This window comes from Filobasidium floriforme (assembly GCF_021052385.1).
Source record: "Filobasidium floriforme strain CBS 6241 chromosome Unknown HD553scaffold_25, whole genome shotgun sequence".
NCBI lineage: Eukaryota > Fungi > Basidiomycota > Tremellomycetes > Filobasidiales > Filobasidiaceae > Filobasidium > Filobasidium floriforme.
In genome coordinates, this window is record NW_025763646.1 from 21,902 (window position 1) to 35,301 (window position 13,400).

The 13,400-nt window shown below is 52.3% G+C and overlaps 4 protein-coding genes across 4 annotated transcripts; 2 read left to right on the forward strand and 2 right to left on the reverse strand.

Annotated features, from left to right (window-relative positions):
- The first annotated feature begins 295 nt into the window (after window positions 1–295).
- On the forward strand, window positions 296–1,730 carry HD553DRAFT_132427 (putative rRNA primary transcript binding protein). The gene is made up of 5 exons (XM_046176598.1): window positions 296–399; window positions 462–654; window positions 715–824; window positions 891–1,353; window positions 1,420–1,730. The coding sequence occupies exons 1-5, from the start codon at window positions 397–399 to the stop codon at window positions 1,518–1,520; spliced, it is 870 nt and encodes a 289-aa protein (XP_046033274.1). The 5' UTR covers window positions 296–396; the 3' UTR covers window positions 1,521–1,730.
- HD553DRAFT_318546 (cytoplasm protein) lies at window positions 1,609–6,291 on the reverse strand. Its single transcript, XM_046180892.1, has 20 exons — window positions 5,716–6,291; window positions 5,584–5,640; window positions 5,374–5,524; window positions 5,220–5,311; window positions 5,110–5,147; window positions 4,773–5,048; window positions 4,370–4,715; window positions 4,194–4,308; window positions 3,910–4,126; window positions 3,820–3,851; window positions 3,648–3,756; window positions 3,524–3,585; window positions 3,256–3,459; window positions 2,831–3,197; window positions 2,696–2,767; window positions 2,495–2,635; window positions 2,271–2,423; window positions 2,116–2,202; window positions 1,980–2,057; window positions 1,609–1,914 (listed from the first exon to the last, which is right to left on the reverse strand). Exons 1-20 carry the CDS (start codon window positions 6,203–6,205, stop codon window positions 1,642–1,644), a joined length of 3,360 nt encoding a protein of 1,119 aa, XP_046033275.1. The 5' UTR covers window positions 6,206–6,291; the 3' UTR covers window positions 1,609–1,641.
- Window positions 6,292–7,060: 769 nt separating this feature from the next.
- Window positions 7,061–9,749, reverse strand: HD553DRAFT_277184 (acyl-CoA N-acyltransferase; the record flags this gene model as incomplete). The annotated part of the gene is made up of 11 exons (XM_046177990.1): window positions 7,061–7,539; window positions 7,619–7,850; window positions 7,906–7,995; window positions 8,072–8,482; window positions 8,537–8,881; window positions 8,996–9,060; window positions 9,118–9,140; window positions 9,211–9,235; window positions 9,300–9,333; window positions 9,394–9,509; window positions 9,563–9,749. Coding segments are annotated over 11 exons (2,007 nt in total), but the record flags the coding sequence as incomplete, so codon positions are not given.
- Window positions 9,750–10,922: 1,173 nt separating this feature from the next.
- On the forward strand, window positions 10,923–13,196 carry HD553DRAFT_329894 (putative transcription factor; the record flags this gene model as incomplete). Its single annotated transcript, XM_046181945.1, has 9 exons — window positions 10,923–11,018; window positions 11,112–11,525; window positions 11,608–11,753; window positions 11,816–12,027; window positions 12,094–12,258; window positions 12,329–12,576; window positions 12,638–12,963; window positions 13,035–13,056; window positions 13,128–13,196. The coding sequence occupies 9 exons, from the start codon at window positions 10,923–10,925 to the stop codon at window positions 13,194–13,196; spliced, it is 1,698 nt and encodes a 565-aa protein (XP_046033277.1).
- Window positions 13,197–13,400: the final 204 nt, after the last annotated feature.

The following is a 13,400-nucleotide window of genomic DNA, read 5'->3' on the forward strand; positions in this document are numbered from 1 at the left end:
CCAGCCGTATCGCTCCATCTTACCAGATCACACATTGCTTTTGCTTCTTCTCGTTACAAGTTGGAAACGGACCTGCCTTTGAACGTCGATGTAACTGAGGTTTTGGCGAGAGGAGCCGAGTGGAGTCAGAAAGACAAGGCTATGCGGATATGGGGAAAGTTGGCGACAGAGTAGTTTCACCTTGTAGTCGAAAGAACACAGACCACGAAGCCCGATTACGCCAGACTACGTTATTGTATCCGGCATTATACATCACGTGACCAGTGTTTAAGCTTTGGCCATCCACGAAAGTTGGCGAGGTTACAATAAGACATCTGTATTCAAGTCGATTCATCTGACAACGTACGCTACGTGTTCCAAAGTTTCCGTCGAAACAGTCAAGATCTACGCAGGACCATGGTATGTATCAATCTCGGATGAGTCGCTGCGATTCTAGCTGAATCGGCGGCGCTTCCCTTCAGCTTCGAAGACAAGCTCGTGAGAGGCGAGAGTACATCTTCCGCAAATCGCAGGAATCCCAGGAGAAGCAGATATACGAACGCAAACAGCGTATCAAGGAGGCTCTGGCTTCCGGTAAACAGTTACCAACCGAACTTCGAAACGAGGCGAGGACTCTGGGTGGGAAAGACTTGGTGTTAGATGAGGCTCAGAACGGTGAGTTCCGATACATTCTAAATCCGTTTGCTAGGCGTTAACCCCAGCTGTGCATGTCAGAGCCGGGCTCTTCCATCGACGATGAATACGCAAAGGTCGGCTTATATGATCCGAAGATTGTCATCACCACCTCGCGAGATCCGTCATCCAGGCTATTGCAATTCTCAAAGGTCAGCCTCTCATGTGAATTATAAGCTCGACCCGGTTTCTGATGTCTTTCTCCAACGGCATTGCAGGAGCTACGGCTGGTATTCCCGAATTCATATCGTATCAACCGAGGAAACTACGTTGTCAAGGAACTGGTCGAAGCCTGTCGAGCGAATGAGGTGACCGATTTGGTCATGGTACACGAACATCGAGGAATCCCCGACGCCATGATCATCACCCACCTTCCTCATGGACCAACATTATCCCTCACGCTACACAACGTTACTCTACGACATGATATTGCATCTCACTCGACTTCTACCGTTTCGGAACAATACCCGCACCTCATCTTCGAAAATTTCTCGACGACTCTCGGCGGTAGGATCAAGGCGGTCCTGTCGGCATTGTTTCCAGTCCCCAAGGAGGATGCCAAGCGAGTGATGACGTTCGCAAATGAAGAAGACTTTATCAGCTTCAGACATCATGTGTTTGTCAAGAATTCGCATAAGGACGTCCAGTTGGCCGAGGTTGGTCCGCGATTCGAGGCTAAGCGTAAGTCGACACCGTCGCCTTGTTAGCGACTCAGCTTCGAAGCTGATCTTCTCGCCTTGCGATCAGCCTACGAAATCCGATTGGGCACCGTTGACCAGACAGAAGCAGATGTAGAGTGGTTGCTTAGACCGTACCAACGTACCGCTCGCAAGCGTAATTACATCTAGGTTTCCGTTCTCGACCGTTCCGGCGGCAAATGTTTGTACAGATCGCATCCCGTTGTAAAGATACATGTATGCTGGACGCACAGAGAGATCTCTTGCTCTGTTATTTTACAAGAGACGCATTTTACGTCGACGTCACGCTCATGGCATCGCCCTCGCTCTCGTCTTCGCTACCGCTCTCGGCGCTGTCGCCATCATCGTCTGAGCCGCTAATATCGTTGTCCCCCAAGCTGGGAAGCTCCATCTTCTCTACTTCGTAGCCGGCATCCGACAATTGCGTTGCTATCTTCTCGTCAAGGCCAGTCGCAGAAGCTACGACCACAACGCTTGACTCGGGGTCGAAGAGGGGCACAAAGTGTTGACGAATCGCTTCGCGAACCTGGTCTACCGAGATGTCCTGATATTGTATGGCTGGCTGTCAGCTAAAAAACAGGATCCTGTTTCCATTGGCACACGACCAACCTTGAGCGACGCAAGCCGACGAGCGCCCGTGTCAGCAGGAATCTGTTTGAAGACTTCATTGATGAAGACGGTCGAGGCCTGAAGAGACATGTGTGTGAGCCAACGTATTTGCCTTTGCCCTTAGGGAGCTGCATACCGCGGCGGAGTTGTTCCCTTCTTGTCGGGCTAAAGTATAAGATGTGGTGCTCCTTGCAGCGTCTACGAGATTCTTCTCCAGCTCAATCTATTGGGAAGGATCAACATCAAGATTATGAAACGGGCAGCGAAAACGTTCTATCTGATTAAACTCACGGAACCGTCAGCAAGACCTCTTACTACATCGCCGGCCGCCTTGTAAGCCTTGTAAGCATCGGGACTTCTCCAGACTTTAAATGAAGTAAGTCCAGCCTCCTCGTCAACCTCGATTGACGCGCCATATGCAAGTCCTGCGCCTCGGATATGTTTCTGAATTTGGCGAAGAGCATTCATGAGATTCCGACCACGGGCCAGACCGGGACAAGGGTAGCGTTACTTACCCAGAAATAAGACTCTAACGCATTCAAGACACCGGCAGCCAATTCTGCAGCAGCAAGCCCTTCTGCATCCCATCCATAAGGCCCGTTCCCGTACACAACCCCGTAGGAACCTTCGACGCTTGGCAAGGTCACCACTTTAGCCTGTGGACGAGGAAGATCAATACAACAAGCAAGAGGTCCTACCGCGAGATGGGATCGCACCTTCTTAGCAGGATTGAGACCCAAAAGAGACATGACGTCTCTAGCTCCTTTGAGGGGTCGGAGACCAATGCGCTATGAAGTGACCATGATGTTCGTGACGTCCAACGGTCTATCCGCTGTACTCGTGAGACTCACGTTGAAGGGCAAAAAATTGTCGCTGAAAGCAGATCTGGGATTCTTCATGCTCAGGATGTCACCGGCCACAGAGATACGCATCACAGCAGGATCCAACAAATATTCTCGCAAGGTCTTCAATTTCTTGGTGACCACCTCCGGGTTTTCCTTTAGTTCGTCAGCGATCTTGGGCAAAGACGTCAAGGTAGCAAGCAGTCCGTTTGCAATAGAAGGCGATTTCGACTTGTCAAACAGCATGTCAAAGATCGTCGACGATCCTGCGCTGTTGGCGGAACGTTTTCGTCGGGGCAAGTCTTGGAGAAGCTTGGCCACTACCACGAACAACCTCTCGATATCGAATACTCCGCGGGAAAGGAGGTCACGTAACCTATGAAAATCACAAATCAGCTAAAATGGTATATGCTTACGGTGGGCTTGCTACTTACCAACCGATTGCAGTGGAGTACTTGTCTTGTTCTACCTTGAGGTATACCTGGAACACGTCCGAGAACTCTCCTCTGAGTCCGAGCCCCGAATCATAATCCACGGTTAACTCGGTGAGCTGAGTCACTACCTCCTCATGGCCGATGACACCTTCCGGACGCTCCACCGGGAGGGAGAATAGCGAGGACTCGAACAACTTCAAGTAACTAAATTGGGCAAGATCATGAGCACGTGAATCATAATGTATTGTCACGCAGTGCAAGCACTCACGGCATGAGATCGGCTGGCAGGCAAGACGCATCGAATGTGACGCGAACGGTGACAAAGTTAGACTGAGGGGAATAAAGGAAGTCAGATTAGTAAACGGGTGAAGCGTCAGTACGATCGGACGTACTGAAACGTGAGCGAAATGCACGGAGTATGGCAATTCTTGTCCTTCCGTATCAACATGGGCTTGGACCCGTGGCGAAGCATTCCCAAAGGAGGCGACCGGGTTCACGGCACTGCTTAGTTCGAGGTTGCTGATCAGTAAGGCGCCAACAGGTCAAATATGCAATAATACGGACCTCTCCACGGGAACCCAGTCTATCTTGGAAGCCTAATTGGTATATCACGTAAGTTGAACGTATCTTTCTGGCAAAAACACCCTGGCTTACATCGGAGATGGGGAAATCAGTGATTATGTTATCTGGGATGGGTCGATCGTTCTCCTTCTGTGCGGCGGCCAGTTCATCCGCCTTGCGCTTCAGTCCAGCCTCGCCAAGCGCGGTCTTGGTGGAAGCCAACCTTTCCTTCGCTTGTTGGCTGATCTTTTCGACCATAGCCGCCGAGGGCTTCCCAACAATCGAGATGCAGGGCTGGTCGACAAAGTACCTAGACGAAGACAGCCTCAAACGCGTTAGGGAACTGGATATCTAGGGTGAAAAGTCGGTGTACGTACTTCTTCAGAAGGTTCACCCATTGATCGGCTTTCCATGTGAGGAGTGTTCGATATTGGTCGAGGTCGTCAAAGGTCCCTGGAAGGGATTTTGAGTTTACGTCCCCGTACAAGAAGTCTGAAAATCTCAGAGGCTCAGCGGCACTCCTTCTGACTGAGTCGCCCACTGTCCTTCTCACCAGTAATGACCGGGTCGCAGAGTACATCCGTCAAGCGAGTCTCCGCCGTAGCTAGCAGTTGTCTCCGATCTCTCTCGATGACGCTTCGCATGCGTTTCATGTCTAGTGGTCCTTCCTTGGCAGTACCTTGAGCGATATCTCGCAGAGCTGACCTGAGCTCGGAGGTCATCTTCTCAAGCATGGCTGCGGGAACGCCAGAGATATGACAGGTGATCTCTGAAGCGCTAGCTCGATCCGAAGAGTAGAAACCGATTAGGGTACACAGAGGCTTGGCGATTTCAATGAATCTCTTGTTTAATGGCGCGACTTCTGTATCGGTCAGGTATGTGGTAAGAATATCAAGAGCCTAAAGACAAGCTATCAGGGTCTGCAAGACAGGACATCATTAATGAACAGTACCTACCATTTCTTCAAGGTGATCGCCTGTCGGGTTTCCACGCCAAGCGAGGTACATCTCCCCCATGCTTTCGTCCTTGTCCATGAATTCCACAATCTCTTGCTTGTCTTGCTCAATCTTGGGGCCGGCAGCGGAAGCAGTCTCTAGAAAAGGTCGTTTCCAATCGGTAGGAATTTCAATCTTCTCGGAACCGGCTCGTGAAAGGATCAGAGGATCGACTTGGTTGTTGAGGACGTCCATCAGCTTTTCCAAGGGTATGGACCCATCGACCAGAAGGCAAACCTAGTGATCGTTACGGGTTTCAGATCGGCACCGTTCGAGAAAGGAGACGCGATGTGCATACGTTGTAAGGGCGATACGCCTTGGCATGGAATTCCCTGACTGAATTTCAGCATATCACAAAGTTCAGTCACGTTTCGGTTGCAAACTCGATGACAGTTCGGCAAGACTCACTTTCCTCTACGGTCAACTTTCTCAGGGCGTCCAGCATACCTCCAGTTTCCGATCGATAGGCGGAGCCTTCCGGGTACAGTTCCAGCTGCAATCTAGAGCGAGCGGGAGTGCATGAGTTCCCGACAGCGCGAGTCCGGCCAAGGTATATGCTCACTTGCGGGCCAATACAGTAGTCGGGTTTTGCTCGACACCCTGCATCTCGGACATGACGACACCTGCTTCTTCTCCCTTGCCATTGACATGGAACACTTCGGTCGTAAAGCCGCTGGCCGTGATTGTCGGATACAGAATATGGTCCAAGTAGACTAGGAGTGGAGGGAGACGCTCAGTTCCGAGCCTAAGGCGAAACTCATATGGCACGTACTGGGCAACATGTTCAAAAAGCCCTCGCTACCAGCCGTCGAGATGGTATACGCAGTGTCTATGCCGATCCCGGTTTTATGATTGGGTCAGATCTCAGTCTAAACAAATGCCGGCCAGTAGAATCAGGCCTCACGATCATCAGCGGTCCATGCGTTCGTGCCGTCGCCTCCTGCCCGGTTGGCGAGGTTATCAAGAACCCCTTTGTATGGATAGGACTTCGAGCCCAAAAAGACCAGATGTTCCAGGGTATGAGGGCGACCAGTATCGTCAAAGATCTCGGTAGCAACAGTAAAGTAGGCGTTTGTGATGGGAGCCTTGTTGTTCGCAACGACCACCGAGAATCCGGTCTTCGTCGATCGATACTTGGCAACAGTCACCGGAGCGTAGGCGAGCTTGAACTCGGTGAGCTGTTCGTAGTTGCCAAAGTTGACATCGCTAGTAGGTACCATAGTGGACAAGGTTCTCTTGTTGCAAAGGTTTCCGCTCTGTAGATGAGTGGCTCGAGCTATTGCTGGCGTGATTTTGTTGCGAGAGCTCGGAATGAACGAAAGCACTTGACTAGTTGAGACGGATCTTGAGAAGGGTAATGACCTGACCGAGCGGAAAGACAGGCGTCCGAGCATTCACGGCGGCCAAGAGATAAGAAGACCGTGCGTAAGTAGATCTAGCTTGTTGAGATGGCGTACGAGCTAGCTTTGATGCAGGGAAACTTTGACACAATCCTGTATGTACATGTTTGTAGAATCTGTAGAAAGCCTTCTCGAGCAAAATCTGGGCAAACGCTGACGAGGCCGATCTTGTGTTTACAATGTCGCGCGAGGATCGTTTACAACCGTTACAACCAGGGCACTCGATCCTCTTGCGCCAGAGTTTGCCCTTCTCTCGGACTAGTACGCTGCCGGAACTATACCCCGGTCGACTTGGCTTCTCATTCCTCATACGATATCGGCTCGCGAGCCGGATCTCGTCGACCTCGGGGTGTAATCAGACTGGAACGGCTGCACCGGTGTCGACGATTCCGCAATTCTACTTCTCAAGCTGCGCCTGCTGGGACTGCCGTTCCCCATGTCGTTGACTCCACTCGGGCTGAGGAAATCTTTGCGTCCCGTCCTCGAAGGCGTCCGAGGTAGCCACGTCTCGATAGCTTGTGCGGAAGCTAGACCATTGCCATTGATACTGCTGGGGGCGGACGGGAATAGGGCAGGATCGAGCGCCGATGACGCTGGGGCGGGTGTGGCTGACCCAACCGCGAATTGGTCAGAGCTTCTAATCCCATTTTTCTGATGCGTTGAGGTGGCCGCAGCCTCGGAGGCCTGGCTCTCCTCCATCGCCGAGTCATGGTGCGGCACCTCGGCTGGAGGGAAGGGCTCCTTGATCTCCAAGCCACCCGCTCCCTCAAGGTCAGGGGATTCGCCCTGCACTTCGATCGCTTGAGCTTTGGCGACTGTGTGCGACTCGATCATACCACTCTTCGTAAGGGTGAGCCTTTGAACCAGGAATGGCGTATACTTTAGCCTTTCGGGCCGTAACTGTAGGTAACCCTTGTTCGCCTGACGTGAAAGGTATTCCCTGATTGACGGATGGTGAATATGTATGGTGTAGTCATCGGGCATGACGCTAGGTCCAGATCCACCGGTCTGCTGGGTTCTAGAAACGGCCTGCCGGGCAACACCGCCTTGTTCACGGTGTTGCTGTTGAGCCCTTTTCTTCTTGGCCATCAAGACCGCTGGCTCGTCTCGAATGGTGATCATGTCATTGGCCACTAACGTGGACAGAACGTCTTCAGACGTCATCGAGGTGGCTTTGCTGATGGCCTCGAAAGTGATTGGCTCGGCCACTGTGTCGAGGTATCGGAAGACCGCCAGTTTCCAGTAGTTCCTGTAAGATAAAGCTCCCAATCCCGATAAGGGCTTCTCCGGTGACCCTGTTCGGCCTTCCTTCTTGGATAGTAGATAACCTGTGTTATTAGCGAGGGAAGCGACGATGTTTTAGCGACCTCGACCACAGGTTCAGCGCGATCATCCAGGGTTTCTCACTAAAATCGATAAGGAGATTGCCCCAGCCCTTTCGTTGTCTGACGGGTAGCGTCATGATACAGCTAACGTTGAAATGGGGACTCCGTTTCTCTTTAGAGAAATAGCCAACGAAGCGAGCTCCTTCTTCGTCGACCTCGGTCATGACGTAGAACAAGAAAGGCTCTACGTCGTAGTACAGTGTCTTGTGGTCCAGGAACATCTTTGCTATCAAACACAGGTTCTGACAATAGATCTGGTGCTACGCGTCAGCTGTGATTCATGTCAGCGCGATCGATTCGTACACGAACTTTGTTCTTTCGGCCGTCTACTTCAAAAACCGAGACACTACCGTCGCGATATATCTCGTCTCCGGGAGGACATCGCGCACGACATTTCATCTGTATGAGTCAGAGATGAGCGTGAGCGTCTACTGCTGAGTCATCTCGTCACACCTTAACGTGAGCGGCTACTCACCTGATGCCTTTCCGCGATAAACCCCGACTTCATGTACTTGAGACAATACTCGCACAACCACAACCGACCGTCCGGGACCCTGGAATACTCTTCGGGGTATGGCGCAGAATACCACGTGTCGATGTCGTATATGCCGAATCGGATGACACTGATTTTCTCAGCCACAATCCGCCTTGCCGGGGTCGAAGGTGGACCAGAGAAAGGAGATTCCATGGCTCGCGACGCAGGCCTAGGCGAAGGTGCGACCGAAGGCAGCAGCCTGTCTCTGAGCGCGCGCGATCCGCCTTGTGCCTGTGGGGTCTCGGGAATCGGTGATGCCGTGCCATATACGCTACCAGCATCGCTGGGACCGGGAGTTTCGGTTTCTCCATCGTAACCATCGTCAACCTCATCATCACCTCCAAGCCGGATCTGCTCTCCGTTAGTCAGCCTCACCGTGTACGAGACTATGGTGCGGTAACTCACTTCGGCTGCTCGACGGGTTTCCTCATATAGCTGAACATCTGTCGATCCTATTTGAGTCTTGGTAGTGTCCGCGTCTCGACCCGTAATGATGCCGCCAAATGGTATAGGCGGTTCTTCCTCCTCTTGAATTTCGTCGCCAGGAGGACTGCCTTGCTCTTGACTTTTCCGCCGCTTCTTCGGTACTCGCTGGGCCATGGACTTGCTGATGATGGCCATTGAGGGCAACTTGATCTTGACGACATTGGGTTTTTCGATCTGATGATTGATTGTCTTCCGTTTGATTTCCCGCTTCGAATGAGATTGAGAGGCGATCTGCTTGGACTGGGACGGTCGAGCTTCCGCCGCCTTTCCCTTGCCGTTCGATTTGATCGCGAGCTTGATCATCTCCAGCGATTCCTCCGTAGGGCTGTGCAGTGAGACCGAAGGAGCCTTCGAAATTGCTTCGGCTGGCGTGTCGACCTCCATCGAATCAGTAGCAGGAGGATCTGCAGGTACTGATTTGCAACGCGGACATATCCAATCATCTATAGATGGACCTACGTAAGTAAATCATCAAAGTGACCAAACAGGCATGGACATACCTTTTGGAGCCACGGTCAATGGGCTGTCGCAAGATCCAACTTCAGGCGTTAACCGAAAGGATATCTGAATATATATACACGAATGAGACTCACGGTATCAGGCATCGGCCATGGTAACCTGCGAGTAGTGGGAATATGTCAACACCTATCCGAGTATCGCGGATCCCGGACGAGCTACATACCGCGATCACAAACATCACAGATGAGCATGTGCACCTAGAGTATTGGGCTGATCAACTCATCGTCGTCATCCCGGATACCCTCACCATGACTCACCTCGTCCTCCTGGCTCTGACAGGTCTCGCATTGCTTGCAGTCGTTGCATTGCCATGCGTAGGATAGGGCATTCCGGGCCAATACATCTCCGAACCCGAGGCACGTCGCGTGACCTACTCGGGCGCTTGATCAGTCGTTTTCCTCCATCTGAGACACGAACACAGCTCACCGGTATTCGAGCAATTCGAACAGGACAGCATGACGTCCATCTTGCCGTTGCCCTTCACCAAGTCGACTTCACCACACATGGTACAGGGAACCTGCCGAGCGCCCTTGTTCACGCTCTTGTTCTTGGAATGCTTGATTCTACCCCCGGTCTGGGAGTGTGAGGCCTTTGATGACGGCCGTGCATCCATCCGGGGTCTCCCGGGCTTCTTTGACGACGTCGATGCGTTTCCATTGGCCTGCGACGATGGACCTGCTTCTGCAGCCATAGGCATTGGAAGAGAAGCAGGAAAGGGTATCGGGTAGGGTAGCGATCCGGACTGGCCTGATGGCAAGGCGTGAGAGGCATACATTCCTTGATGTGGTGATTGGACGACGATGGTATCACCCGTCCAAGACATCGCTTGGTCCATATTGTCGTCGAGGTATGGGTTGATGACGTGAAAACGGTCTTGCTGTTCAGATCTGCCAGATGGCCCGCCGTTCATTGGTTCGTCCGGATAACCCTCCAGGGAGTAGTGACCGTTCGTCGGACGACCTAGTCCATCGTGGTATACCCCAGGCCCTGCAGGACCATCCCCCTTGAATGCGGAATCGGAACGTAGTCAGCAAGAGGTCGGATTTTCTCAACGGATGCCATCCCGACTCACATATGCATCATACCCTTGGGCGTAACCACCATCGTACTGCTGCAGATCTTCCGCATACCCGTTATGACTTGATGTAGTCCCTTGCTCGGCTAGAGCGGGGTCGAGAGCTACTCTGCTCGACAGACCAGCATCGATAAAGTCGGTATCGTCCTCCCCGGAAGCGTCCCGGTCGCTGTAGCCGTCCTCGTCTTCGTCCATCGATAGACGTTGAGAAGAGGTAGTCGGGGTGCTTTTTCACTGAAGAGCGTTGTCGTCCGTGAGAGCTTGAAGTGGGCAGGCAGGTACTTGACCGCGAGAACGCAGACCTGCAGAGTTGGCTCAACGTCCGCGTCGGCCGGCTGAAGTCAAGAGGTGTTGATTGTACCTGTTGCAATCTTAGTAGCCGGACGTCTATCTGTACGATGCGGACATGTCTTGAGGAGGATCGATAAGTTGGTAGCTGGTAGCTTTGAGGGTCTAGATGTCTGGATGGATGTGCGAGATGGAGATATGAGAGGCTAGATCCCAAAGCAGGCCATCTACAGTAGCTAGCTAGCTAGGGCGCGCAGGCAGGTCGCGTCAGGCGTAAGCTGGTGGAGACGACTCGCTCGGGATAATTAATAATTATTATATGATCACTTGATCCTCATCTGTACCCAGGTCGACCATAGTTGCCATACGTAGAGCAGCCAAGCATCCGGATCTATCGGTGATAATAGCAGTAGACAAACAAAGATGGAAGGCTTCGATCTTCCAATGAGCTTTGGGAAAAAGCCCACCGCGAAGAAGCCCTCAAAGACCTTGGCCAACGTCGCAAAGACTGAGCGTACAGTGAGTCGCTATCGCGGACGAACGCTCACTTGTCATAGCTAATAGTAAAATCATTCCGGACGTCAGCAAGATGGCCCTAGTCCTTATGCCAAGGCTGTCATCGGCCCCGCATCCGGCCCGTCGAAAGCAGTGCAAGATGCTGAAGGCGAAACAGTACCGGCCTCGACCGCCGTTAAGAAGCGACCATTCTCGGAGGTGGCGACGGGTCTGGACGATCCTGAAGGATCCCGCTCAATAAACAAAGAGGATGCGTTCGAGAGGGGTGCTGGAGCGGGCAGCGGCGAAGACGACGAGGATGACGATGAACCCGAGTCGGATCCATTTCCTATCAGTCATGAGGTGATCCTGAAGGACCACGAAAAGGTCGTCTCGGCATTTGCTATCGACAGTGCTGGAGCAAGAATTGCAACAGCATCGCATGATTACGATGTCAAACTATGGGATTTCGGAGGAATGGATCACCGGATGAAGCCTTTCAAGTCGTTCGAGCCCGCCGGAAACTACCAGGTAGGCTTACAGTCATGAATCGGGTATATGAGCGGTGGAAGAGCCAACTGGGCTTACATGAGCTTTCACGGTGTCGTCACAGATCCATGACGTCGCGTTCTCACCCGACAACCAAAGCCTACTGGTGATCAACGGGTACACTCAACCTAAACTGTATACCAGAGAAGGTGAAGACGGCGTGGTGTTCAACAAAGGTGACCCGTACATTCACGATATGCGTCATACCAAGTGAGCCTTCGAAGGCTTCTGTCGTAATCACATGCGGAGGGCTGATGAGCCGCTTTCTGAAGGGGTCACGTAGCTGACATTACCGCTGGTTGCTGGCACCCTCGACAATCGGACGAATTCATCACGTCATCAAACGACTCGACCATTCGCGTATGGAACACTGCGGATCGAATGAAGCAGAAAACGGTCATCGTCGCCAAGTCGAAAGAGCGGGGAGGCAGAACAAAAGTTACGGCCTGTGCATATAGTTTTGACGCCAAAACGATCGCTGGAGGTGAGTGGAGTCGCATATCTCGTGCATCATGTCGCATCCGCTTAGATGCCATGCTGGATCTTGTAGCTTGTGAGGATGGGACATTACACCTCTGGGCTACCAATTCGAACATGTCGCGACCATCGACGTCATGTGATAACGCTCATCAGAACTATACCGAAACCTCCGGCATCGTGTTCGCCAAGGACGGTCGACATCTGGCAACAAGAGGTGGAGACGACACAGTTAAGCGTGAGTTATTGTTACAATTGTCTGGGAAGGATGGCGAGCTGATCATCGGGCTCTGTAATTTGGTGTGTAGTTTGGGACACGCGAGCCATGCGGAGACCTCTATTCACCGCGACTGATCTGCCCAACATCTACCCCGAGACAAACATCATCTTCTCACCTGACGAGCGCACTTTGCTGACCGGTGTCGCCGTGAGGAAGGGGGAAGACAAGAAGGGGGAGATCGTGGTTCTGAACCGAGAAGACCTCAGTGAGAACCGTCGTATAACTGTCGGCAACGGAAGTGTGGTAAAGGTCGCATGGCATAGTCGAATCAACCAGGTGAGCTGCCTTACACCGAATCTTCGCTCGCTTCATGGCTGATCAAGCTGAAAGCATCTAGATCTTCGCCACCACGTCACTCGGAGCATGTCACGTCCTCTATTCGCCTCATGCCTCCATTCACGGAGCTCTTCTTCCGCTCAACAAGATGCCGAGGTCCACTCCGAGGGATGAGATTTTCGTCGCCCGATCCGCACCGGTTATCATTACCCCGCACGCGCTCTCTTCGATGCGCGATCAAGACTATCGTCAAAGTAAACGCCAAAAGGAAAAGGCGAGGAACGACCCTGTCAAGAGTCAGAAACCGCAGGAGCCACTGGTTGGAGCTGGAAAAGGAGGTCGAGTCGGGGCCAGTGCTACCCAGCATGTGGTTCAGTCCATGTTCAGGTAAGGACCGCTCGGGATAGATACCGTTTGGCGAGGATAACGTTCCAGACTGACTTTGGCTCTTCCCCCAGAAACACCATGTTGGACGAGGATGTGAGTTGCATAGCTGACAGTTTCATACAGCACCGCTAATTCGGTATCATGCGTAACAATAATCAATCTAGCCGCGAGAAGCATTACTCAAGTATGCCGACACGACCGGCTCGGACCCAATCTGGACGGGCGGTATGTGACGTATATTAGAGAACGGGGAGAAGTTACGTGACTGACTCGCTGCGATATCGATGAGTAGCGTGGACCAAAAACCAACCGAAAGCGATATTCTCCGAGGCGATACCCGAAGACGAGAAGGACCAAGCAAACAAGAATTAGAGGGATCACTTCGACGACGGAGACATCGAGATCACCTTGTGGCCGTGCCCATCACTATACAATAC

Coding starts and splice junctions, on each gene's coding strand:
- HD553DRAFT_132427 (XM_046176598.1), top strand. Junction 655..714: donor GTTAGATGAGGCTCAGAACG/GTGAGTTCCGAT, acceptor TGTGCATGTCAG/AGCCGGGCTCTTCCATCGAC. Junction 825..890: donor GGCTATTGCAATTCTCAAAG/GTCAGCCTCTCA, acceptor ACGGCATTGCAG/GAGCTACGGCTGGTATTCCC.
- HD553DRAFT_318546 (XM_046180892.1), bottom strand. CDS start 6,205: ATGCTCGGACGCCTGTCTTTCCGCTCGGTCAGGTCATTACCCTTCTCA. Junction 5,641..5,715: donor CGCATGGACCGCTGATGATC/GTGAGGCCTGAT, acceptor GGATCGGCATAG/ACACTGCGTATACCATCTCG. Junction 5,525..5,583: donor CTTTTTGAACATGTTGCCCA/GTACGTGCCATA, acceptor CTCCACTCCTAG/TCTACTTGGACCATATTCTG.